Raw genomic sequence first — 27598 nt, 5'->3', positions numbered from 1 at the left:
GAGCGAGGGCCGGACGCGGCGTGGGACGCGGCGTGGGGAGGGCGTGGGCGCGAGGAGGCCGGGTGGGAGGGCGCTGCGGCCGCCGGTTCTGGACTGCGCGGGGCGTGGAGGCCTAGTCCGGAGCGCGCCGGCTGCGGCCCCTGCCATTGTGACGGCGTCGTCCCCGCCCCGGATCTCCCAGGTGCGGAGCCTCCGGGTGCTAATCGCAGGTACGCACGAAAGGGCCGGTTTCGTGCTCGCTTCTCCGAGACGCTGTACCCCTGTTTGTTAACCTCGTCGTTCTGGGCCGGCGGTCGTTTCACCGGCAAGTGGTTTTTCTTCTCTGACTTTCGCGCCGGCCTGGGTGTCCCCTGGTGTCCAGGAGTTCCCGCCGTCGCGTTAGTGGGACAGGACCCTAGTACTGGAATGTGCCGGGAGGTGGTGCGGAATTTGAACCGCTTGTTCTCAGCGATGCAGAATAACGTTCTCATATTCCGGTTTACCTTTTCTTTCCCAATTGGGACTAGATGTTTAAAAATTTGAGTATGCCCTTTCCAGCGTCTGCTGAACGTGATTATGCTCATTTTTGTTAGAGTAGGAACAGGGAATGTCTTATATTCCAACGTGGTCGTACTGGCTTTAAAAAGTACATATATGTACTACCGGCTTTAACTGGCGGATATTATAGAAGTTATATGCTGCAAACATTGAAGTAGGTCTACTTTAAATAAACTTGGTGGCCACAAGGGGCGGATCGTTTTCTATTTCTTCGTCTAGTCTAAACATACTCATTTAAAAAAATTTTCACTTAATGAAGTTACTTTGACATTATTTTCCTCAAAATTTATCTGTTAGTACTATCAATATTTCCAGTGTTTTTAAGATTGGGTGGGTTTGTGTGTGCTCTTTAAAAGAAAAGAAACAAACTGCATCTCCAGCTCCTAGATTCCTGATCTTCATTTGCTTGTTATTTATTTTTATATCAAGTAGATTAACTGGAGGTGTGTTTGTGTATAACCCATTTTTGTTTTTCATAGACAGCTCATGATATGTTTTTTTTTTTTTTTTGTCTTTTTGCTATTTCTTTGGGCTGCTCCCGCGGCATATGGAGGTTCCCAGGCTAGGGGTGGAATCGGAGCTGCAGCCGCTGGCCTACGCCAGAGGCACAGCAACGAGGGATCCGAGCCGCGTCTGCAACCTACACCGCAGCTCACGGCAACGCCGGATCGTTAACCCACTGAGCAAGGGCAGGGACCGAACCCGCAACCTCATGGTTCCTAGTCGGATTCGTTAACCACTGCGCCACGACGGGAACTCCTCATAATATGTTTTTATTTTCCCTTGACACTGGAGTAGTTAAACCAATCAACTTTGTACATTAACATCTAGAATAAATGCCAGAAGAGAAGGTTGACATCAAAATTACATGGGTCCTATCGAAAGTATATGAAGAAGGTGAAGAATTTAAATTATACCTACACTGCACATACAGAATATATTGTTAAAGAAAAAAAAGGAAATAGAAGGGAAGATGGGTTATCATCCAATATGCTAGCTAAAAAGCCTCTTTCATGTTAGAGATGTTGGCAAGTTAACCACCTGGGAAATACACAACCCTTTCCTGCCCTTTTTTAAACCACCTCAACATTACACTAACTTTTCTCTATGACCTGACTAATCTCTTGTTTCAATTAAAATTGTCCCTTGGAGTTCCCGTCATGGCTCAGTCGTAACAAACCCAACTAGTATCCATGAGGATGTGGGTTTCATCTCTGGCCTTGGTCAATGGGTTAAGGATCCAGTGTTGCTGTGAGCTGCGGTGTAGATCACAGATGTGGCTCGGATCCTCAGTTGCTGTGGCATAGGCTCTGGCAGCTGTACCTCTGATTTGACCCCTGGCCTGGGAACTTCATATGCTGCAGGCGAGGTCCTGAAAAAGCAAAAAAAAAAAAAAAAAAAGCCCATCACAGACTTGCGGTTGTGGCTCAGCAAGTTGAGAACCCTATATAGTATCCAGGAGGATGTGGGTTTGATACTTGGCTTCAATCAGTGGGTTAAGGATCCATTTCTGCAAGCTGCAGCATAGGTGACAGATGCAGCTGATTCCCCTGTTGCCATGGTCGTGGTGTAGGCCAGCAGCCATAGCTCTGATTCAAACCCTAGCCTGGAAACTTTCATATGCTGCACATACGGCCCTAAAGAAAAAAAAAAATTGTCCTTTCTTGCCAAGCCTCCTGGACACTGCATTGCACACATTCCTGCCCTTTCTTGAAAATTGTTCATTTGTTCTTTCGTTCCTTTTCTCAGCACGTGGCTCTTAGCATGTGCCAGTCTCAGGGCAGGTTTTGAGAAATACCATAAATGAAGTCTGCTTATCAGTATTTTATGTAAACGTCAAAATTCTGTTTTGAGCACAGTGGTAACGTCAGGGTGATAGTGGCCTCGTAGAATGAGTTTGGGAGTATTCTTTTCTCTGCAATTTTTTGGAGTAGTTTCAGAAGGATAGGTACTAACTCTTCTATAAATGTTTTCTAGAATTCGCCTATGAAACCATCTGGTCTTGGACTTTTGTTTTTTTGGAAGTTTTTTTAATCACAGTTTCAATTTCAGTATTTGTGATTGGTCCTTTCATCTTTCTTTTTCTTTCTGGTTCAGTCTTTGAAGATTCTAAGATGCTAAGAATTTGTCCATTTCTTCTAGGTTGTCCATTTATTGGCATATAGTTGCTTGTGGTGGTCTGTTATGATCTTTTGTATTTCTGTGATATCTGTCGTAACTTCTCCTTTTTCATTTCTGATTTTATTGATTTGAGCCCTCTTTTTTTCTTGATGTGTCTGGTTAAGGGTTTATCAGTTTTCTTGATCTTTACAAAGAACCAGCTTTTTGTTTCACTGATCTTTTTGTTTGTTTTCTTTGTTTCTATTTCATTTATTTTTGCTCTTTGTGATTTCTTTCCTTCTACTCACTTTGGGTTTTGCTTGTTCTTTGTTCTCTAGTTGTTTTATTTTACTTATTTATTTCCTATTCCAGACTAGAAGTCAGATCTGAGCTGCAATAGTGACCTACGCTGCAGCACCACATCCTTTAACCCACTGTGCCTGGCTGGAGATCAAACTTGTGTCCTAGTGCTGCAAAGACACTGCCAATCCCATTGTGCCACAGTGGGAACTCCTTTCCAGTTGCTTTAGGTATAAAGTTAGTTTGAGATTTTTCTAGTTTCCTGAAGTAGGCTTGTATTACCATAAACTTCCCTCTTAGAACTGCTTTTGCAGCATCCCAGAGGCTTTGTTTTTTGTTTTTTTTTTTAATTTTTTTTGTCTTTTTGTCTTTTCTAGGGCTTCACCTGCAGCATATGGAGGTTCCCAGGCTAGGGTCTAATCGGAGCTGTAGCTGCCAGTCTATGCCAGAGCCACAGCAACGCCAGATCCAAGCTGCATCTGTGACCTACACCACAGCTCACAGCAACATCGGATCCTTAACCCACTGAAGTGAGGCCAGGAATTGAACCTGCAACCTCATGGTTGCTAGTCGGATTTGTTAACCACTGAGCCACGATGGGAACTCCCCATTCCAGAGGCTTTGGATCATTGTGTCTTCATTGTCATTTGTCTAGGTTTTATTGTTTTTATTTTTGCTTTTTTGCCTTTTAAGTGTGCACCCACGGCATATGGAGGTTCCTGGGCTAGGGGTTGAATTGGAGCTGTAGCTTCTAGCCTACACCATGCAGGATCCAAGGCACTTCTGCGACCTACACCACAGCTCACAGCAGTGCCAGATTGTTTAGGCTTTTTTGTTGTTGTTGTTGTCTTTTTTGCCATTTCTTGGGCCGCTCCCACAGCATATAGAGGTTCCCGGGCTAGGGGTTTAATTGGAGCTGTAGCCACCGGCCTACACCAGAGCCACAGCAACGCGGGATCTCAGCTGCGTCTGTGACCAACACCACAGCTCACGGCAACACCGGATCCTTAACCCACTGATCAAGGCCAGGGATTGAACCCGCAAACTCGTGGTTCCTAGTTGGATTCCTTAACCATTGCACCACAATGGGAACTTCTGTTTAGGCATTTTTTGATTTCTTCAGTGATCCATTGGTTGTTTAGTAGCATATTGTTAAAGTGTCTGTGTTTTTGTGTTTTTTTTGGAGTTTTTTCTTGTTGTTGATGTCTAGTCTTGTGGTCAGAAAAAATACTTCCTGTGATTTCAGTTTTCTTAAATTTACTGAGGCTTGATTCGTGGCCCAGAATGTGATCTGTCCTAGAGAATATTCTGTGTGTGCTTGAGAAGAATGTGTGTTTTTTGCTGCTTTCAGATGGCATGTTCTATGATTATCTATTAAGCTTATCTGATCTAATGCATCATTTAAGGTTAGTGTTTCCTTGTTGATTTTCTGTCTGGATGATTTCTCCATTGCTGTGAGTGGGGTGTTAAAGTTCCCCACTATTATTCTGTTATTGTCACTTGCTGCTCTTATGGCTATTAGCAGTTGCCTATGAGTGATCCTATGGTGGTGCATATGTATTTACAATTGTTGTATCTTCTTCTTGAGTTGACCCTTTGATCATCAAGTAATGTTCTTTGTCTCTGGTAACATTTTTTTCTTTTTATAATGATTTTTACTTTTTTCCATCATAGCTGGTTTAAAAAACATGGAACACTTCACTAATTTGCATGTCATCCTTGTGCAGGGGCCATGGCAGTCTTCTCTGTATCATTCCAATTTTAGTATGTGTGCTGCCAAAGTGGGCACTCTTATAACATTCTTTATCTTAAAGTCCATTTTGTCTAATGTGAGCATTGCTACTCCAGCTTTCCTTTTATTTCTGTTTGCATGGGGTATCTTTTTCTTCCATCCTCTCACTTTCAGTTTGTATATGTCCCTGGAATAGAAGTGGGTCTCTTTTAGACAGCATATATATGGATCTTGTTTTTTGTATCCATTCAGCCAGTCTTTGTCTTTTGGTTGGAGTATTTAGTGCATTTACATTTAAGATAATTATTGATATGTATGTTCTTATTGCCATTTTGTTAATTGTTGGTCTTTTCTTCCCTCTTGTTCTTTCTTTCTTTTTCTTTTTCTTTTTTTTTTTTTCCTTTTAGGGCTGCACCTTTGGCATATGGAAGTTCCCAGGCTAGGGGTTGAATCAGAGCTGTGGCCTGTACCACAGCCGCAGCAATGCCAGATCTGAGCTGTGTCTGCAACCTACACCACAGTTTATGGCAATGCCAGATCCTTAACCCATTGAGCGGGGCCAGGGATCAAATCCGCATCCTCACGGATACTAGTTGGGTTCATTACTGCTGAGCCACAATGGGAATTCCTTGTGGTTTGATGACTATCTTTAGTGTTATGATTGGATTGCTTTTTCTTATTTGTGCATCTCTTGTAGGCTTTGGTTTGTGGTTACTATGAGGTTTTGATGTAGAAGTCTATATATATACAGGATTGTTTTAAGTTGCTGGTCTCTTAATTGGAAATGCATCTCTAGTATCCTACATTTGCTTTTTGTGTCTTTAAATATGTCTTTGCTATCCCTGCTGGCCCCAGACTTCTCACTTTGTGGCTGCTGGGCCCATTGGCCTGATCATTCCTTCTCCTTCACAGATCCCAAATACCAGTGAACTTATGCAGAATCTGAAGATTCCATATGCTATTTATGTGGCCCTAAAAATAAAAGGCATTCCATTGTGGCTCAGCAGGTTGAGAACCCTACACAGTAGCTATGAAAGTGTGGGTTTGATCTCTGATCTCTGGCCTTGCTTAGTGCATTAAGGATCCAGTGTTGTTGCAAGCTGAGTTGTAGGTTGCAGCTGCTGCTTTGATTTGACCCCTAGCCCAGGAACTTCCATATAACACAGTGTGGCTGTTTAAAAAAAAAAAAAAAAAAAAAAAGGAGTTCCCGTCGTGGCGCAGTGGTTAACGAGTCCGACTAGGAACCATGAGGTTGCGGGTTCGGTCCCTGCCCTTGCTCAGTGGGTTAACGATCCGGCGTTGCCGTGAGCTGTTGTGTAGGTTGCAGACGCGGCTCGGATCCTGCATTGCTGTGGCTCTGGCGTAGGCTGGCAGCTACAGCTCCGATTCGACCCCTAGCCTGGGAACCTCCACATGCCGAGGGAGCAGCCCAAAGAAATAGCGAAAAGACAAATAAATAAATTAATTAAAAAAAAAAAAAAAGAGGATGTCCCATCATGGCTCAGTGCTTAACAAACCTGACTAGTATCCGTGAGGATCTGCGTTTGATCCCTGGCCTTGCTCAGTGGGTTAAGGATCTGGCATTGCCATGAGCTGTGGCGTAGGTCACAGACACAGCTCCGTTCCCACACTGCTGTGGCTGTGGTGTAGGGCAGCAGCTGTAGCTCTGATTGGACCCCCTAGCCTGGGACCTTCCATATGCCAAAGGTGCAGCCCTAGAAAGACAAAAGACAAAAAAAAAAAAAAATATGCTGCAGGTGCAGCCCTAGAAAGACAAAAGACAAAAGACAAAAAAAAAAAAAAAATAAAGAAAAAGAAAAGAATTACCTACTCCAGATCTCAGTGTGAGGGCATTTGAAGTGGCCTGCTCATTTAAGAAGAGGCTTCTCTTCCCAGAGTTCCCGTCGTGGCTCAGTGGTTAACCAATCCGACTAGGAACCATGAGGTTGCAGATTCGATTCCTGGCCTTGCTCAGTGGGTTGAGGATCTGGTGTTGCCGTGAGCTGTGGTGTAGGTCGCAGATGCAGCTTGGATCCTGCGTTGCTGTGGCTCTGGTGTAGGCCGGTGGCTACAGCTCCAATTAGACCCCTAGCCTGGGAACTTCCACATGCCGTGGGAGTGGCCCTAGAAAAAGGCAAAAAGACAAAAAAAAAAGAAAAAAAGAAAAAAGAGGCTTCTGTTTCCATTGTGATTCAGCAGAAAGAACCCAACTAGTATCCATGAGGATGCAGGTTCCATTCCTGGCCTTGCTCAGTGGGTTGGGGATCCATTGTTGCCACGAGCTATGGTGTAGGTTGCAGCTCTGATCCTGTATTGCTCTGGCTGTAGTGTAGGCTGGCAGCTGCAGCTCCAGTTTGACCTCTAGCTTGGGAACCTCCATATGCCATGGGTGGGACCCTTAAAAAAAAAAAGAGACTTCTTCTACTTTTTTTTTTTGTCTTTTGTCTTTTTGTTGTTGTTGTTGTTGCTATTTCTTGGGCCGCACCGCACCCGCGGCATATGGAGGTTCCCAGGCTAGGGGTTGAATCGGAGCTGTAGCCACCGGCCTACGCCAGAGCCACAGCAACGCGGGATCCGAGCCGCGTCTGCAACCTACACAACAGCTCACGGCAACGCCGGATCGTTAACCCACTGAGCAAGGGCAGGGACCGAACCCGCCACCTCATGGTTCCTAGTCGGATTCGTTAACCACTGCGCCACAACGGGAACTCCTTCTCCTACTTCTAGTGGCAGGTGGGTTATGATCCGGAGCAGTGCCTCAGCTAACCTAGGTGCATGCCTAGCAAGAGGTTAAAGGTGGGGCTGCTGCTTCAGCTTCCAGAATTATGTTTCCTCACGTTATAGGCAAGTGTTGGAGGAGTATATGTGGGTTATTAGCCATCGTTACATTGAAGGAGAGAATTACCTCTCTCAGCCAGTGTATGAACACGTAGCATCTTTCCTGTCAGTCTTCAAGCTAGTATAGTATCAATAGGTTTTTTCTCCTCTAGTTTGCTTCCTAGATGTTAATTTTTCTTTTTCTTTTCTTTCTTTTCTTTTTTTTTAGTGCCTCACCCTTGGCGTTTGGAAGTTTCCAGGCTAGGGGCCAAATCATACCTGCAGCTGCCGGCCTATGCTACACACAGCCATAGCCACTCCAGATCCAAGCCGCATCTGCAACCTACACCACAGCTGATGGCAAAAGCAGATCTTTAACCCACTGAGCTAGGGCAGGGATTGAACCCGTGTCCTCATTATACTAGTCGAGCCACAACAGAAACTCTTGCTTCCTAGACGTTGATATATGCCAGTTTACTCCTGTTCCTAGTTTGTTTTGCTCTTCATGTTATCTTTGGTTCATCTGTATGCTTTAATGGGTTCATCTGATAATACCACTGGTTAGCTGTACTGGATTTTACTGTTGCCTAGTGGGCTTTATAGGAATTACATCACGGCATTGTTGACATGAAGGATTCTATCCTTCTGCCTGCCTTGCCTGCATCTCACAGTGGAAGAGTATAGTCACTCTCAAATCTGGGACAAAAGGATCCATCCCCCCTTGTCAAGAGGTTGTCCTGTTGGGGAACACAGCTGTGTCACTTGAGCAGATACAGCAGAGAGGGAATGTGGAAGAAGATGACACAGCCAGCTGACCCTCCCCTTGACATGGGTCCTCCTCCATGTCTCTTTTCTGGCTCATTGGGTTCAAAACCCACCCTATCCTCTTTCTAGTCCCTACCCCCAACACCTTATCATCCGTTCAGTTATCTAGAACCTTAGGAGTCATCTTTAATCCTTAACCTGTCTTCACCTCCATAGGACATACCAACCTTTCCAAAACCTGCCTGCTCCCCACTGCTACCCTCCACAGCCCTAATTTGTGATCCTGGCTTCTGGACTGTGCTGTGCCTCCTGCCTGGTTTCCTTGCAGCTGTTATATCTTCCTGCATCAGACAGCCACCTCCATTGCAGACAAATCCATTAACATTCCACAGCCCGTAAGCAAGAGTCCATATTTTTTTCTTTCTTTTTTTTTTTTTTTGCCTTTTCTAGGGCTGCTACCTGTGGCATATGGAGGTTCCCAGGCTAGGGGTCTAATCAGAGCTGTAGCCACTGGCCTACGCCAGAGCCACAGCAACTCGGGATCCGAGCCTTGTCTGCGACCTACACCACAGCTCACGGCAATGCTGGATCCTGAATCCACTGATCAAGGCCAGGGATTGAACCCACAACCTCATAGTTCCTAGTCAGATTCCTTAACCACTGAGCCACGACAGGAACTCCCAAGAGTCCATGTTTCTGAGGATGGTGCTTTTGGTCTCAGCCCAGCCTGTTTCTGGTTGCTCTCTGCCCTGCAGTCACCAGCCATACTGAGCTTCTGACTCCCACGGCACTGTCTTTGTTCACACAGTTCCTCACCCTTGTTTATCTGCCTGGACTCAGCCCTGCAATTGTGCAGGGTGCCATCTTCAGTGTTCCACCAGCTGCTTGAGGGCAGCATCAGCACTTAGGTGTTTTTTTTTTTTTTTGTCTTTTGTCTTCTGTCTTTTTAGGGCTGCACCCACGGCACATGGAGGTTCCCAGGCTAGGGGTCCAATTGGAGCTGTTGCTGCCAGCCTGCGCCACAGCCACAGCAATGCCAGATCCAAGCCACATCTTCGACCTACACCACAGCTCACAGCAGCGCCAGATCTCCAACCCACTGAGCAAGGCCAGGGATCGAACCCACAATGTCATGGTTCCCAGTCAGATCCGTTTCTGCTGCACCACAACAGGAACTCCAGCGCTTAGGTTTTTATCTCCTGTGCTTAAAACAGAGCCAGGATCAGAGTAAGTGATCAGGAACTGTGTAGTAAAATGATAGAAGATCCAAATTTAAATCGTCAAGGTAGTTTACCAGCTTACCTGCTATTTCCTTAAAATAAATGAAAATAGCAACTGTAGAGAAGCAACCATGGAGAAGTTAGTGTTGCCAGTTGCATAAAAAGATCCGTTACGTATGTACTGACTAATGATCTGATTACCCCCCAAAAATGGTAGAAAGTGAGAATTAAATAGGTTATCTAACTGCTTAGATTAGTTGTTCTCAACCTTGGCTGCATATCAGAACCACTGAGAGAGCTATTTAGGAAAAAAAAAATTTTTTTTTAAGCTTGATTCCCTCTTTAGAAAATTAAATCAGAATCTCTCAGTGGGGGAGGAGGACTTGGGACCCAGGTGTAAATAATTTGTCAATATACGGGGCACTTCCATGTGCAGTCAGGCTAAAAACTACCAGCTTAAAGTTTTGAGTGAGTTAACTGAAAGTGGATGTTAAGGGAAATTAGGATGATGTGAGATTAATTGCAAACTGTTTGTGTTTTAAATCATTAAATAGGAGCATCATTGGGATGAACCTTAGATATCCATTTAAACTGGAGGCAGTATTATAGTTTGAGGTTTCTTTTTTTCTTTTTCTTTTTTTTTTTTTTTTTTTTTGGTCTTTGGTCTTTTTAGGGCTGCACGCACGGCATAAGGAGATTCCCAGGCTAGGGGTCTAATTGGAGCTACAGCTGCCGGCCTATGCCACAGCCACAGCAATGCCAGATCTGAGCCACGTCTGTGACCTACACCACAGCTCACAGCAATGCCGGGATCCTTAACCGACTGAGCGAGGCCAGGGATCAAACCCACAACCTCAAGGTTCCTAGTCAGATTCGTTTCCACTGTGCCATGACAGGAACTCCCCCCCCCCTTTTTTTTCCTGTTTTGTCTGTTTTTTCGTTTTTAAAAATTTGATTGAAGTATAGTTGTTTTACAATGTTGTGTTAATTTTTGCTGTAGGGTTCATTTGTTTTAGAGTAAGATCTGATTAAAAACGTATTAGTGACCACAACTTTCCTGCTTCCGTAGGCAGCCTGTTCTGTTGCCAAATGTCATTGATTAATAGTGTCTGATATGTTGATTTGTGATTGACTTCTTGGCAAGTCCACACATTTTTCCTAATCCTGCCCTCTGGAATGATTCAGAATAAATGTCATCTCTATTGCATGATATAAGTGCGTAAAACCATTCTCTTGCTTCCCTTAAGACATTTCTTCTGCTGGCATAACATCCCTGGCTGTTTCAGCCTTTACACACCAGACGTTGAAAAGTGAGCTCAGCACTCAGCCCTGAAACAGTCCCTGGCTTGTCATGGGCACTTGGTGCGCATCTGATGCAGGGAAGTGAAAACAGAGGAGCCTCGTGTGTTTGTTCCACCTTTCCACCCCAGACGCTGTGGATCCTGACTCCCTCCTCTGATAACGTCCACACGGGACAGGTGTCCACTTTTGTATTTTTTTTTTTCTATTTTCTTTGCTTTTTAGGGCCGAACCTGTGGAATATGGAAGTACCCAGGCTAGGGGTCAGATCGAAATGCTGGCCTACACCACAGCCACTGCAACATGGGATCTGAGCTGCCACAGCTTGCAGCAACGCCAGATCCTTTAACTCACTGAGTGAGGCCAGGGATCAAACCTGTGTCCTTGTAGATACTAGTTGGGTTCTTAACCCTCTGAGCCACAGCAGGAACACCTACTTCTGTATCTTAATACCCACTTCTAGTAGTTTATAAGTACACTTTTCTCAAGTTTTGCGGCCCTAAAAAGACAAAAAAAAATTTTTTTTCTTAAAAAAAGAAGTGAAACTTGCATTTTTTAGAGAGATGGCACTCATCGGAGTGAGAAAGACCTGAGGCAGAGAAGCCAAGCCTGGACCAGGCCATGGCAGCAGGAATCTAGAGAAAGAGAGAGACTGGAAAAACTTGTAGGAGGGGTTCACAGGCTGCAGTAACTGATTGGAGGTCAGAAGCACAGAGTCTAGCAAGATACTTGCATTGCCTGGTCCTTGGATGTCATTTATTTTTTAAACAAACAAATAATCCTTACCATGTGTCAGGCACTGTTTTACATGTTTTACAAGTAGTGACTCATTTAATTCTCATAATAACCCTGTGGGTAGGCAGTATTTTGTCCCCATTGTATAGATGAAAAGACTGAGATACTGAGATGTTAGGAAACCACCCAGTGAGTAATGGAGCAGGGATCTGAACCCAGGCAGCCTGGCCACGGAATCCATGCTGTTAACCACAGTAGAAGTTAGGGAAGGAGGTGGGAGTAGAGGGCAGAGCGATCTGTTCATTCTTGCCTGGCACTTAGCCTGTCATGAGCTGAGCAATGGGACAGACTGTGGGGGTGACACCAGAAGATGTGTCCTGTGTCCTGGAAGATGAGGGGGGAGGGGTCATTAAAATGGAGACTGGGAAAGACTGAAGAAGGAACAAAGGGAAACCTTTGTTAAGCTAATTATAATTTTAAAGACAATTTTAAAGTTTTATTGAGGTATAGTTGATTTGCAACGTTGTGATGTTGTAATTTCTGCCATACAACAGAGTGATTCAGTTACACATATACAAACAGCCATTCTTTTTCTGCTTCTTGCCCCAAATAGATGATCACTTCCTATGCTAAATAGCGGATCCCTGTTGACCAATCATTCCGTATACCACAGTGTGCGTATGCCAGTTCCAACCCCTCAGTCCATCCCTCCTCACCAGCCTGTCCCCTTTGGGAGCCATAAATTTGTTTTCAAAGCCTGTGAGTCTGTTTCTGTTCTGCAAATAAGTTCGTCTGTACTATTTTTTAGACTCCACACATGAGTGATAACATATGATGTTGGTCTTTCACTGTCTGATGACTTCACTTAGTATGATAATCTCTAGGTCCATCCAGGTTGCTGCAATGGCAATATTTCATTCTTTTTTATGGCCAAGTAATATTCTATTTTATATATGTACCACATCTTTTTGTCTTTTCTGTCCTTTTAGGCCCGTACCCACGGCATATGGAGGTTTTTTTTGCATGTGGTACGTGGAAGTTGCAGGGCCAGGGTTGGAATACATGACAGCTGTGACCCAAACCACAGCAGTGACAATCATGGATCCTTAACCCCCTGAGCCACCAGGGAACTCTGAGAATTACTGCTTTGATGTTTCAGAGTTTCTTTTTGGGGTGATGAAAAAGTTTTGGAATTAGTGACAGTGGCTTGCACAACATTATGAATCTGCTTAATGCCCCTAAACTGTACACCTAACAATGATTAAAATGGAAAATTTTGTTATATTTATTTTGGCACAACTTTAAAGTTTGCTTTTAGTATACCAAAAAACCTTGGTGTATACACTTGGAGTGGATGAATTGTATGGTATGTGAGACATCTCAAATAAAGCTATTTAAAAAAAGAACAGGAGTTCCCGTCGTGGCGCAGTGGTTAACGAATCCGACTAGGAACCATGAGGTTGCGGGTTCGGTCCCTGCCCTTGCTCAGTGGGTTGGCGATCCGGCATTGCCGTGAGCTGTGATGTAGGTTGCAGACGCGGCTCGGATCCCGAGTTGCTGTGGCTCTGGCGTAGGCTGGTGGCTACAGCTCCGATTCAACTCCTAGCCTGGGAACCTCCATATGCTGTGGGAGCGGCCCAAGGAATAGCAACAACAACAACAACAACAACAAAAAAGACAAAAAGAGAAAAAAATTTAAAAAATAAAATAAAAAAAGATCAAAGGAAAAATAAAGAGATGGTCAGATATTCAAAAGCAGAAAGAATTTATTTATTTATTTATTTTGGTCTTTTGTCCTTTTAGGGCCGCACCTGCGGCATGTGGAGGTTCCCAGGCTAGGTGTCTAATCGGAGCTGTTGCTGCCTGCCTACACCACAGCCACAACAACACCAGATCCGAGCTGCATCTGCAGCCTACACCACAGCTCACAGCAACGCCAGATCCTTAACCCACTGAGCAAGGCCAGGGACCGAACCTGCAACCTCATGGTTTCTAGTCGGATTCGTTAACCACTGCACCACGATGGGAACTCCAATTTTTGCTTTTTTTGGGGGGCTGCACCTTTGGCATACAGAAGTTCCCAGGCTAGGGGTCGAATTGGAGCTACAGCTGCTGGCCTATACCACAGCAACCTGGGATCCAAGCCATGTCTTTGACCTATGCCACAACTCATGGCAACGCCAGATCCTTAACTCACTGAGTGAGGTCGGGGATTGAACCTGAGTCATCATGGATACTGGTCGGGTTCTTAACCTGCTGAACCACAATGGGAACTCCCTAATATTTAACATCTAATAAACGTAGTTGACATGTGTTCGTTTTCTATTGTGGTGTGTCAGGCTATCACAAACTTAGCTGCAGACTGCACCACTGAGCAGCAAGGTGGGTTGGGTTTTCTGCTCAGGCATCCAGCTGCCAACCGAGGTGCCAGCCTGCGGCCTCATCTGGAGGCTCTGTGGGTCCATGCCCAGCTCACTCTGGTTGTTGGCAGAGTACAGTCCCTGTGGCTGCAGGACCAAGGCCCCTGCTTCTGTGCCGGCTATCAGCCAGGCTGCTCTCAGCCCCACAGGCTACCCCATTCCTTGTTATGCGCCCCTCTCAGCATCAGCTAGTGACAGCATGTTGCATTTTCTTGTGTTTCAAATCTGACTTCCTTCTGCCATCAGCTGGAGAAAAACAGTTGTTTCCTGACTGCAAAGTGAGTATGTTAGATCAAGTCAGGTTTTGTTTTTCTCAGAAAGAGGATTTGTACAGAAATAGACTCAGACATAGAAAACAAACTTACCAAAGGGAAAAGTGGGGGGCAATAAATTAGAAGTATGGGATTAACAGGAGTTCCCGTTGTGGCTGAGCAGAAACAAACCTGACTAGTAACCATGGGGACCTGGGTTCAATCCCTGGCCTCGCTCAGTGGGTTAAGGATCTGGAGTTGCCATGAGCTGTGGGGTAGGTCAAAGATGCATCTCAGATCTGGTATTGCTGTGGCTGTGGTGTAGGCCAGCAGCTGCAGCTCCAATTCCATCCCAGCCCAGGAACTTATACATGCCACAGGTGTGGCCCTAAAAAAAAAAAGTGAAAAAAAGTATGGGATTAACATATACACACAATTAGACATAAAAGAGATAAACAACAAGGAACTCAGTATATTGTAATAATCTTTAAAGGAAAAGAATCTGAAAAAGTACAGCTATACCTGTATATACATATTATATGGATAGGTGTAGAAACATGTAAAACTGAATCACTTTGCTGTACACATGGTACTAACCCAACATTGTAAGTCAACCGTACTTCGATTTTTAAAAGTTTTTTTTTTTTTTTTTTGTCTTTCCTAGGGCCGCACCCGTGGCATACGGAGGGTCCCAGGCTAGGGGTCTAATCTGAGCTGTAGCCGCCGGCCTATGCCACAGCCACAGCCACGCCAGATCCGAGCCGCATCTGCGACCCACACCACAGTTCACGGCAGCACCAGATCCTTAACCCACTGTGCGAGGCCAGGGATCGAACCCACAACCTCATGGTTCCTAGTCAGAGTCATTAACCACTGAGCCATGAGGGGAACTCCTAAAAGTATTTTTAAAAAGATGATTTGTTGTAGTATTAGAACCATTTAATTCCAGATGGAATTTAGCATGGAACTCCAGAGATTAAGGGGGTCGGGGAAGCAGTCTTCAGAGCTCTTTTCTTCCTGCTCCTTGGGATTCAGGCACCGTGGGTATATTTCTGGAAGAATCTGCAGTCCTCTGTGTGTGGGGTGTGTACACACTGGTCTGAGGGAATCTGGGCTCCTAATAACAAGCTCCCAGTTACAGCACCTCCCTTCATGTCTCTTCCTTTTCCACAGCTTCACCTGCCCGGGATCTGCTGTTACTCAGGAGAGCATCATCAAGAGCCAGGAGGGCATGGAGGCTGTGGTGCTAACTGCCTGGCCCCATGTAAGTTGGGCTGCCTTCATTCTGTGTTGTTTTCTAACTGAGAATCCCATTTTGATTAAGGGTTTTTAAGGGGTCTTAGACACTTCCTCTAGCAGACGAGCACCATTTTGTTGCTTTATTTGTACTTTTACTCCCTTTGCTGTCAGAGAAACGAAAATTGAGTAGAAACGTGTGTGATGCCGAGGACTCCGATGAGATGCTCCTTCGTCTGCAATAAGGAGCTGAACCCACGGCAAGCTTTTCCCTTAGGGATTATGAGAGAACTGGGGTTCTCTGGGCCCTGCCGGTCTTGGGGTATGACAGCTGTGTTAGTTCTTCCCTGGGGGGCTGCCTGCTTGGGGGAGCTTGGGGACAAGTTATGTGATTATCCAGGAGTAACTGACCAACAGAAACAGTGACTGGGAGTGTGCATGGAGATGGATGACTGGGGGTGGTGGGTCCTCTGGGGATGGAGTGTCTGGGTTGGGGACCCTCCCTCAGCCCCTTTCAGCTTCACCCTTAGAGAATCCCACATACTTTATTTCTATGTATATTGAAAAACCCACTTGAAACCAGCTTTTACTTTGGGTTGCCCTACATATTTTGAAGGATACTAGTCCATTGTATTTACCCAGATATTTACTCTTTTTCTTGCTGATCAATCATTCCTGAAATTTAAAGTTTCTCTCTTGTATCATTGCCCTTTTCCCTGAAGAATTACCTCTAGTATACTTTTATTTATTTATTTATTTAGTCTTTTTTTCTTTTTTGTCTTTTCTAGGGCTGCACACTCGGCATAGGGAGGTTCCCAGGCTAGGGGTCTAATCGGGGCTGTAGCTGCCAGCCTACTCCACAGCCACAGCAATGCGGGATGCGAGCCGCATCTGTGACCTACACCACAGCTCACGGCAATGCCAGATCCTTGACCCACTGAGCAAGGCCATGGATTTAACCTGCAGCCTCACAGTTCCTAGTCAGATTCATTAACCACTGAGCCACAACAGAAACTCCACCTTTAGCATACTTTTACAGCAAATCTGCTGATTACAAAGTCTGTTAGTTTAACTTTACTTGGCAATGTGTTTTTTCATTAATGAAAGATATTTTCACCCAATATTGAAAGTCTGGCACAACAGTTCTTCTTCTTCTTTTTTTTTTGTCCTTTTTGTCCTTTTTTTGTCCATATGCATCCACGGCATATGGAAGTTCCCAGGGTAGGGGTTGAATCAGAGCTGCAGCTGCCGCCCTATGCCACACACAGCCACAGCAACGCTGGATTCAAGCCATGTCTGTGACCTACACCACAGCTCACGGCAACACCGGATCCTTAATCCATTGAGCGAGGCCAGGGATTGAACCTGCATCCTCATGGATACTGGTCAAATTTGTTTCCGCTGAGCCACAACAGGAACTCTGACAGTTCCTTTCTTTCAAGCATTGACTGCCACCCCCCCAGCCCCCCACTGTTCCCCTGTCTTTTGACTTTCAAGATCTTTGATGGGAAACCCTCAGTCATTCAGATGGCTTTTTTCTAAATGTAGGTGTAATCTACGGTCTCTTTGGCATGGCTAATAAAGGCTTTGATTCAGTATTATTTTGCTACTGACTTAGCAGGTTAAGGACCCAAAATTCTCTCTGTGAATATGCAGGTTCGATCCCTGGCCTCACTCAGTGGGTTAAGGATCTAGTGTTACAGTGAGCTGTGGTGTAGGTGGCAGATGCGGCTCTGATCTGGTGTTGCTGTGGCTGTGGTATAGGCCAGTGGCTGCAGCTCCAATTTGATCCCAGGCCCAGGAGCTTCCATATGCAGCAGATGCAGTTCTAGAAAGAAAATAAATACATATATAATCTCTTACCATTTTTTAATGCCTCCTAATTTTTAGGAAAAATGTTTTGGTAAATTATTTTAGGCCATAAAATGTGGCTACCTGGGTCTCTTAAGCATTAAGCTGTCCTCGAATTCATACTGTTTTTCTCTTCTTTCCCTCCTTGAAGTAGGTTCTTTATTTCACACAATGTAAGTGTAGATTAACTTCTTTTTTTTCTTTTTGTTCTTCTAGGGCCTCACCTGAGGCACATGGAGATTCCCAGACTAGGGATCTAATCGGAGCTATAGCTGCCAGCCTCCACCAGAGCCACAGCAACGCAGGATCCAAGCCGAATCTGCGACCTACACCACAGCTCACAACAACGCCAGATCCTTAACCCATTGAGTGAGGCCAGGGATCGAACCCACATCCTCATGGATGCTAGTCTGGTTCGTTTGTTAACTTGTTAACTGCTGAGCCATGACAGGATCTCCTGTAGATTAACTTCCTTTTTTTCTTTTCTTTTGTTTTCTTTTTTGGCTTCCCCATGGTGTATAGGAGTTCCCAGGCCAGGGATCAGATCCAAATTGCAGTTGCTCCCTAGGCTGCAGCTGCAGCAATGCTGAATCCCTAACCCCACTGTGCCAGGCCGGGGATTGAACCTGTATCCCAGCACTCCCAAGACGCTGCCAGTCCTGTGTGCTACAGTGGGAGTTCCTGATTTTCCTGGCTTTAGCTGTTTACAACATAACTGGTTTAAACCAAAGTGCTTCTGACAGTTTCTACACCTAAAGCATAACATGGAACAGGTTTCTAGACAGTAGGTACTTAATGCCCTTCCTTTTAGGACTTGACCAGAACTCAACATACATACTGCTCATTCCTAGAATCAGTTCTGGTCCATGCTCTTTTCTGCCTGATCTGTCAATATTCAGGAAATGGAGGGCAAAGATACACATCTGGCTCAATGTAAACTTATTTTGTGTTGTAGACACTGGTGACCTTCAAGGACGTACTGGTGAACTTCTCCAGGGAGGAGTGGAGGCTGCTGGACACTGCCCAGCAGGTCATGTACAAAGATGTGATGCTGGAGAACTACAGAAACCTGGTGTCCTTGGGTAAGACTGACCTCTGTCTCGGGGATTTGGGTTCTTCATTGATGAGAAGGTACAGAGATCTGAACTGTACATTAAGAATGTGAGCTTGGGGTCTGGGACCTAATTTCTCTGAGGCTTAGAACAGGATTTTCTTATTCCACTTGCTTTTATGGGAAAAAAAAAGTTGTTTTGATTTTTTTTGAATTTCTAAGAGTGTATGTTTTGCTGCCTCTGTAGCCCTCCTCGTCTACTCTTCAGTGCCTCCAGGACTGTTGAAAGGGTCAGGGGTTGGGGTTGAACCTGGGACACTTCTGTGTGTCCAGCCCAGAGCCCCCAGCCCACACCCAGGCCTCTGTTTTTCCCTGTGAACAGGGCTTCAGCTTCCCAAGCCAGATGTCATCCTCCGGTTGGAGAAGGGGGAGGACCTATGGCCAGTGGAGAGAGGGATTCGCCAGGAGCCCTGCCCAGGTGAGGACCAGACCACCTGCTCAGGCAGGTGACCCAGTGAGAGTAGTCACCAGTTCTCTGTGTGTCTAAGGCAGGAACTGGGTTTACTCTCCTTCTCTTTTACCCTCGCTTGTTTGCTGTCTACAGGCTTGTTGCACTTCCATTTGCAGTCATTAAAATTACCTTTCTGGGAGTTCCCCTTGTGGCTTTTCAGTAACAAACCCAACTGGCATTCATGAGGATGAAGTTAGAATCCCTGGCCTCGCTCAGTGGGTTAAGGATCTGGCGTTGCTGTGAGCTATGGTGTAGGTCTCCGATGTGGCTCGGATCTGGCATGGCTATGGCTGTGACTGTGGCTGGCAGCAACAGCTCTCATCAGACCCCTAGCCTGGGAACTTCCATATGCCACAGGTACGGCCCTAAAAAGACAGAAAAGGGAAAAAAATTATCATTCTGTTGATGCTGCTTCCTGATTGTTACCCCTAACTCCAGCACCTGCTTTCTCTTATTTTCCATAGAATTATTTCACTTATCTTGGGCTGTCTTGTCCCTGTCTTCCTGTCCTGTGCCCTTTCCTGTGGCCCCTGTTCTACAGCCCCTGTAAGCTCTTCCGGGGCCCCCCATCACCTGCCCCTGCCTGGGGTTGTCTCCTGCTAGTTAGAAAATTGCTGCAGGGGACTCACCAGTTCCTGTGCTTAACTCCCCTTCCTTTCCAGAATTGCTAGAAACGCCTTTTTTCTCACTATAGTCCAGCTCTTTTATTTTGTTTTCTTTTCAATGTATTCCTCTTCACTTTTGTCTTAAACACCTCTAAAATGCAGATATCGTGTAGATTTGTAGGAATCCACTAGCATCATTTCTTTTTCCCAGCTTCCCTGAGCAGAGAAGAGCCGTCCTCTGGGCTAAGAGATGGAAGGCAGTCCTTCACCTTTGTCCTTTTCCTCTCTAAGGTGTCATTTGCCGCCTTCTGTTTCTAAGCTCAGTCCTCTGATGTCTTTCTCTTAGCCCACCTGTCTGGGTGTTGCTGCCTCACGTGGGCAGAGCAGCCAGGGAGCTTACCAGTGGACCCCCGCCCCTGGTGGCTCTAGGACACACAGCTGCCAGGTCCAGTGCAGTCTGGGTGAGTTGTAATCGTCCACAGTGTCAGGTGCTCCCCTGCATCTCAGGCTTGAGTGTGATGTAAATAAAGTCTATCACAGCACCCTTATCCTGGAAGTTTTGGCTCTATCCATTTCCTATGACACCTTTTTTTTTTTGGCCGTGCCTATGGCTTGAGAAAGCTCCTGGGCCAGGGATCAAACCTGTACCGCAGCAGCAAACTGCAGTGACAACACTGGATCCTTAACCTGCTGAGCCACACAGGAACTCGCTGTGAAACCTATTGACGCATTAAGTACAGGTTCCTTCTTTTTCTGAGTTTTCACTTTGTCTCCTTTGTTTGTTTGTTTGTTACAGTGCTGCATCTGCTACATATGGAAGTTCCCAGGCTAGGGGTCGAATCAGAGCTACAGCTGCCAGCCTACACCACAGCCACAGCAACTCAGGATCTGACTGGTGTGAGGTGACGCCTCATTGTAGTTTTGATTGGTGTTTCTCTAATAATTAGTTTTGTTGAGCATTTTTTCATGTGCCTGCTGGCCATCCATATGTCTTCTTTGGCGAAATGTCTTTTTAGATCTTTTGCCCATTTTTCAACTGGGTTATTTGTTTTTTTATTGTTGAGTTGTATGAGTTGTTTGTATATTTCAGAGGTTAAGCCCTTGTTGGTTGCATTATTTGTAACTGTTTTCTCCCCATTTTATGTTACATGTATTGTGTCTTTTGTTTGTTTTTCCTTTTTGGCTACCCTGTGGCATATGGAGTTCTCAGGCCAGAGATCAGATCCAAGCCACTATTGCAACCTAAGTCACAGCTGTGGCAACACCAAATCCTTAACCCACTGTGCTGGGCTGGGGATCAAACCTGTGTCCTAGTGCTCCCAAGACACCATTGATCCCGTTCTGCCACAGTGGGAACTCTTATATGTATTGTTTTGATCACAATTTTTAAAAAAAAAAGGTAAATCAGGGTGGGGGAGAAACTAGTGACTAAGAAATTTGTGAGTGAAAATTAGGACTGGTTGTAGGGGTTGGTTGTACAAAGAAGGTGGTGAGGAGCATGGTGCAGCGTTTTTTACCAGGTGTATTAGTTTCCCATGGCTGCCAAAAACAGTTCCTCAAACAGAGTGGCTTAAGTTCACAAATGTATTTTCTCACAGTTCTGGAGGTCAGAAGTCTGGAATCAGGTGTGGGAAGGCTATGTGCCCTCTGAAGCCTCTAGGGGAGGCTCCTTCCTGCCTCGTCCAACTCTGGTGCCCTGGGTACCCTTTGGTTTGTACATGTATCCCTTCAACCAGCCTGCATCTTCCCATGGCCATCTTCCCTGTGTGCCATCTCTGTGTCTCCTTTCCTTGTAAGGACACCAGTCAGGGTCCTCCCTACCCCCATACAGATTTATCTTGACTAATTACATCTGCCATGATCCTGGTTCCAAATAAGCCCATAGCCTGTGATGCTGGGGGTTAGACATCAGGGGATGTGGTTCACCCCCTCACCTTGTAAGGTATCGAATTGCCCTATATATGTAGGGGAGGTAATGTTGGGTAAATAGTGGGGCTTTTTCTAGATTTCACAACCAAACATTTTAGCTGAAAGGCATTGAGAAACAAACTTAGGCTCTGAACCCAGGGAAATAATTTGCAGTAATGTGCATGTTAAGCAGAAGGGCGAACAGTCCAGGAGAGTGTGAGTTAGGGCCCAGGTTCTGGGTTAGTGTCCTGTGTTGGTCCTATTAGTTTTAATTAAATCTTGTTGTGTCAAAACAAAGAAACCAAAGTAGAAGACAGGAATGATGAAACAGCAAGTCTTATAAATGGTGTTGCTTTGACCACACGTGTATCAGATGTTGATGAGCTCCCACCTTCATGACACTTGGGATAAACTTATAGGTCCTTGGGTGACAGGTTAGCAAAATGATTTTTTTTTCTTTTTATGGCCATATCTGTGGATTATGGAAGTTCCCGGTCCAGGAATTGAATCAGAGCTGCAGCTGAAGCCTACAACACAGCCACAGCAACACTGGATCCAAGGCACATCTGTGACCTGTGCTGTGCAATGCAGATCCTTAACCCACTGAGTGAGACCCAGGATCAGTCTGCATCCTCAGAGAGGTAGTGTCTGGTCCTTAACCCACTGAGCCACAACAGGAAGTCCACAAAATGATTTCTTGAGAAGTGTAGCAACTTGTCTAAATTCACCACAAGTAGGAGTTACCATTCTGGCTCAGCAGATTAAGAACCCGACCTAGTGTCTCTGAGGATGTGGGTTCAATCCCTGGCCTCCCTCAGTTAAGGATCCAGTGTTGCTGCAAGCTGCAATGTAGGTCACAGAAGCAGCTCGGATCTGGTGTTGCTGTGGCTATGGTGTAGGCTGGCAGCTGCAGCTCCGATTCAACCCCTAGCTTGGGAACTTCATATGCCACAAGTGCAGCCCTAAAAAGACAAAAAAAAAAAAAAAAGGTCAGGAGTTCCATTGTGGCCCAGCAGAAACAAATCAGACTAGTATCTATGAAGACACAGGTTCGATCCCTGGCCTCGCTCAGTGGGTTCAAGGATCCAGTGTTGCCACGAGCTGCGGTGTAGGTTACAAATGCAGCTCAGATCCCATGTTGCTGTGGCTGTGGTGTAGTCTGGCAGCTACAGCTTTGATTGGACCCCTAACCTGGGAACTTCCATATATCACAAGTGCAGCCCTAAAAAGCAAAAAAGAAAGAAAGAAAATTGACCACAAGTAGTGGTAAACCTTAGGTTAGATTAGAACCTGTGACTTCGGGGCTGTTGCTCTCCCAGCCCATCATGTGGCTTTTCTGAGAGGTTCACTATGTCAGTCACCTGTAATGCTTCTGCACTGCTTTGGTGATACAGATGAGAGGCATTGCCTGACATATGGCTGAATTCATGGTTTAAGAATGTTAAATTGGTTGTAGTTTGAGGAATCCATGTCAGGGCGGGGCCTGGCAGCAAGTAGACATGTTAATTTCTTATGTTGTTAGTAGTCAGATTAGACAATAGGAGCACAGCCCTTTCTGTGGGTCTTCTTAATTACCACTCCAGCACTGAATATTCTGATTGCACATTTCCTAGCCAGTCCTGTGGCTTCTCTTATTACTCTTTGCTCCTTTTATGTGCATATTTTTCCCAGTGCATTTCCTGTTTAAGCCTCTTCCTTCCCCTTCTCATTCTCTGTCAAGTTTACAAAACTATATTTAAAAGCAACTCTACATGATTTACATACTTTTTTCTACATACATCCTACTATTCTGGCCTTCATACTTCTTTTAGTTATGCAAAGCTTTTTCCTTTCTTTCAGATTTGGATACTGCAGTAGAAATTAAATCAATTTCCAGTCAGAGTGTTTCTAAAGATAAACAGTTTTGTGACATTAAAGTGGAAAGAAAGGCAAAGAATGATCTCTGGTATTTGTCATTGGAAGAAGTCTGGACATGTGAAAGTCAGTTGGACAGGTCCCACGACAGCCAGGAGAGACATCTGAGGCAAGTGGCATTCACCCAGAAGAAAACACTTCCTCAGGAGAGAGTCTGTGAAAATGGGAAGTCTGGGGGAAACTGTCTTCTTCCTGCCCAGCTAGTACTTCAAGGGTATTTCCGTAAACATGACTCACATCCTAAAAGTTTAAAACACGATTTAGTTTTCAATGGTCATCAGGAAGGTTATGCAAGCAACAGCAATGACTGTGATCAGACCTTCTGTCAAAACATTCATCTTATTCAATTTGCAAGAACTCAAGCAGGAGGTAAATCATACCAATGCACTGATAACAACTCTCTTCCTCATGGTACATCCCTTGGTATATCGAAGGGTACACATCGAGAGAAACCCTATGAATGTAAGGAGTGTGGAAAATTCTTCAGCTGGCGCTCTAATCTTACCAGGCACCGGCTTATTCATACTGGAGAAAAACCCTATGATTGTAAAGAATGTGGAAAATCTTTCAGCCGAAGTTCTCACCTCGTTGGACATCAAAAGACTCATACTGGTGAGGAACCCTATGAATGTAAAGAATGTGGAAAATCCTTCAGCTGGTTCTCTCACCTTGTTACTCATCAGAGAACTCATACAGGAGACAAACTCTACACATGCAACCAGTGTGGGAAGTCTTTTGTTCACAGCTCTAGGCTTATTAGGCACCAGAGAACTCATACTGGAGAGAAACCATATGAATGTCCTGAATGTGGGAAATCTTTCAGACAGAGCACACATCTCATTCTGCATCAGAGAACTCATGGTAGAGTGAGGCCCTATGCATGCACTGAATGCGGGAAGTCTTATAGCCAGAGATCTCACCTTGTTGTGCATCATAGAACTCACACTGGGCTGAAACCCTTCGAGTGTAAAGATTGTGGAAAATGCTTTAGTCGAAGCTCTCACCTTTTCTCACATCAGAGAACCCATACTGGGGAGAAACCATACGAATGCCATGATTGTGGGAAATCCTTCAGCCAGAGTTCTGCACTCATTGTGCACCAGAGAATTCATACTGGAGAGAAACCATATGAATGTTGTCAGTGTGGGAAAGCCTTCATTCGAAAGAATGACCTTATTAAGCACCAGAGGGTTCATGTTGGAGAAGAGACATATAAATGTAATCATTGTGGGATTATCTTCAGCCAGAGCTCTCCATTTATAGTACATCAGATAGCTCACACTGGAGAGCAATTCCTAACATGTAATCAGTGTGGGACAGCCCTTGTTAACAGCCCTAACCTTATTAGGTACCAGACAAATCATATTAGAGAAAATGCGTATTAATGTAATGGAAAATTCTTTACCAACAGCAATAACTGTATTTTATCTTGGAGAACTCCTTCTTCAGAGAAGCTGCTTTCAGTCTTGTTACAACCCTTTTGTGCACTAGAGAACTGGTTCCAGAGGGGTAAAAACCACACACATTTCATTTTAGTACATCAGATTGTTTTTTTCCAAGTAATTGGCCTGGGAGCATTCTTTCGTTTTGTGTTGTTTTTTTAGGGCTGCACCCGTGGCATATGGAAATTTTCAGGCTAGCGGTCAAATCACAGCTGCACCTGCTGGCCTGTGCCACAGCCACAGCAACCCATGATCCTTAACCCACTGAGCAAGGCCAGGGATTGAACTCTAATCCTGGACACTAGTCGGGTTCGTTCCCAGTGAGCCACAATGGGAACTCCTTGATCTGGGAGCATTCTTGACCAAGCCTTAAATGCTAAAATCTAAGAAGACACCATTAAGTTGGTAAGCTGTTGAGAAATAATCCATTTTTGTTTCCTTAAAAGAGAGTACTACCTCAAAAAGACAAATAAGTGAGAGTTATTGCTGAGGAGAATAATAGTTGATATAGTTAACAAAAGATAGAAAATAATATTCCAGTGAATTAATATCCCACTTTTTTACTTGATTGTCTTTTTCTCTCTCTTAGGACACTTTGTGGTGTTCAGTCTGTTTTATGTGTCTCATATAAACTACATTTTTCCTAGCAGCAGGGAAAAATCTCATAGGCAGAGAAGGAAGAACATGTTTACTACCAATAATACCCATTTTAAATATATTTGCATGTGGGCAACAATTAAAAATGTATCTACAGATAAATGAACAGGATTGATTTGCTGGATAATGGAATTATGAGTGAGTGTTATAGTCTATTTGGTGGTGTCACTGTAATTGTTACTTGAACACATTTTTATATATTAAAAAAGGATATCTAGTTTTTCTATTCTACCATCAAGGAAGGTTGGAAATTTCCTGCTCTCAAACTTTCCCATTAATTCTAAGTTGTCTGTGGGTCACAGAGTTGTGCTCCTGGGAGCTCAAACACAGTGAGTCTCTGGATGTTGGAACCTTTGGTGTTTGGAGCCCCCCCAGAAAGCAGGAGCAGGTACCTGGGCAATACTTAGAGCAAGTATGCTCATAAAATAAACACGGCACTGCCCAAAGCCACCCTCCTTCACAGTGGTCTTTCATCTTGATAAAGAGAACTTAGTGGTTAAGAGTACAGGTTTGAACTAGTCTCCCCAAGTTGAAATCCCACCTCTTCACTTGCTGGGTGAACTTGGGCTTGCTTCCTAGCTTCTCTGTGCTTAACTTAGAGATGTCCTCCTCTGTAAATTAGGGATAATATTACTTACCTCGTGGAATTGTGGTGAGTGGTAAATGAGTAAACATATAAACAGCTTAGAATAGTGCCTGGTGTATGTTAAGTGCTTTATTATATTAGCTGTGATGATACTATTATTGCCCCACCCTGTTGTCTGTCATTTAATTTAAACCTGCTTGACTGCTACTAAGAACTGAGTTCTCACTTCCTTCAATTAGACATGTCTTCCATTTTACCTACATCAGAACTTACCAACCCTAGAAAACCACTGGCCCATAGTAGGTGTGTGGATTCATTTCTAAGGACAGGTAAACAGCTTCTCATGTTGTGTGCAGAAGTATTCTCTTTGCACAATGGTTTTCCCTTCAGGGGAGAGGAAGTTAATCTTCAGATTCTCTAGTAAATCCATGATCCAAAAAATTTGGTAAGAGAGTCTGTTTTAATTCTGTTTCATTCTGTAAATGGATCTTGTGTGTGAAAAGACTGGCTTTTTTTGCCATTTTCTAGCAAATTATATGCATATTTACATATATTAGATGCTCAATGATTGTTGAATGATAAATGTCGTTGAGACCTTCAGTCTCTCCCAGGTTAAATCTGAAACACTGCTTAGACTCTGGAACCTGAGACCTACAGAAGCACGAGGCCCTGTCCCTCTTCCTGGTGCAGGTGAAGTGAACTGAGTGGGCCCTACCTCGCACTTTGAGCCCCTCCTAGCACCTCAGTTACAGCTGCCATGCTTGTTGCTTACACACCACTGGTGTGTACCTTATCCCAAACAGAAATGGTCATTACAAGCAGTGGTTCTGTATGGGAGCAAAGGAGTAGCCCCATAGCTGGGCCTCTTAGGATTTCTGATAACCCATGGCTCAATTTTCCTCAACTGTGTAGTGGGGATACTGCCAGGAACTAACACTGAGGGTGGTCAGGTGGATTAACTAAGATAACTTGTAAAGTACTTAAAACAGTGCCTGGCAAGTACTGTTTGTGTTAGCTAATAATAATAATATTACTGTTATTAATGTATGTCTGTTGATGATCACTGAAATGTTACTTCCAGCAGTGCAAAATTTGCAGTATAAAAATGTGTAATAGCAAAATGGTTATTTATGGACATTAAAGTTATGCAAACAGAAAGTTTGGGAACATGAAAAGTGTCGATGCTGTGTTGTTATGAAAAAAAAAGCATGATAAATACTTGTCCATATGGAGTAAGCGCAGATGTGTAAAAATAAATGAGTTTAAAAAAAAACCTGAAATGAATCTTGCTCAAAACTCTAAGGAGATTTGTTAAAAGATTAATACCAGTTAACCTAAATATTGGGAAAATTGGTGTTTGCATGGTGATCAAATGAAAAAGTTACCACACATTTTGGAGCCAGATGGGAGGGGTTAACCTCACACCCACCCTTACCAGTTCTGTGATTCTAGGCCACTGACTTGACCTCTCTGGAGGGTGCCTTGTCATTTGGAAATGTTGGCAAAGTTCCCACTTCACAGGAAGATCAGTAAACAGTCCGTGGGCTCTTGAGTCCCCCTCCCTCCCTGCACCTGACCTGCCACCAGAGGGAAAGGTTTTAGCAGGTGAAGTGGGCCTTGTTTGGGCACAGCACCACGGCTCAGCCACCTGTGAGCCGGAA

At 44.6% G+C, this 27598-nt stretch overlaps 1 protein-coding gene and 1 non-coding gene across 2 annotated transcripts; one reads left to right on the top strand and one right to left on the bottom strand.

Annotated features, from left to right (window-relative positions):
* Positions 1 to 32: 32 nt before the first annotated feature.
* Positions 33 to 27598, top strand: ZNF10 (zinc finger protein 10). Its single transcript, XM_047761009.1, has 5 exons — positions 33 to 209; positions 15350 to 15440; positions 18219 to 18345; positions 18697 to 18792; positions 23178 to 27598. The coding sequence occupies exons 2-5, from the start codon at positions 15408 to 15410 to the stop codon at positions 24635 to 24637; spliced, it is 1716 nt and encodes a 571-aa protein (XP_047616965.1). The 5' UTR covers positions 33 to 209; positions 15350 to 15407; the 3' UTR covers positions 24638 to 27598.
* On the bottom strand, positions 4620 to 4726 carry LOC125117178 (U6 spliceosomal RNA). The gene has a single exon (XR_007132534.1). It is a non-coding gene; the product is annotated as a U6 spliceosomal RNA (small nuclear RNA).

The sequence above is a fragment of the Phacochoerus africanus genome, chromosome 15, assembly GCF_016906955.1.
Source record: "Phacochoerus africanus isolate WHEZ1 chromosome 15, ROS_Pafr_v1, whole genome shotgun sequence".
Lineage (NCBI taxonomy): Eukaryota > Metazoa > Chordata > Mammalia > Artiodactyla > Suidae > Phacochoerus > Phacochoerus africanus.
The sequence above is the reverse complement of the archived record's forward strand: the minus strand, read 5'-3'. Positions and strand labels throughout refer to the sequence as shown.

Bases quoted from the DNA above. Each gene is read 5' to 3' on its own strand.
- ZNF10 (XM_047761009.1), top strand. From the start codon at position 15,408: ATGGAGGCTGTGGTGCTAACTGCCTGGCCCCAT. The intron at 15,441-18,218 runs GTAAGTTGGGCT...TTTGTGTTGTAG, and splicing joins TGCTAACTGCCTGGCCCCAT to ACACTGGTGACCTTCAAGGA. The intron at 18,793-23,177 runs GTGAGGACCAGA...CCTTTCTTTCAG, and splicing joins TCGCCAGGAGCCCTGCCCAG to ATTTGGATACTGCAGTAGAA.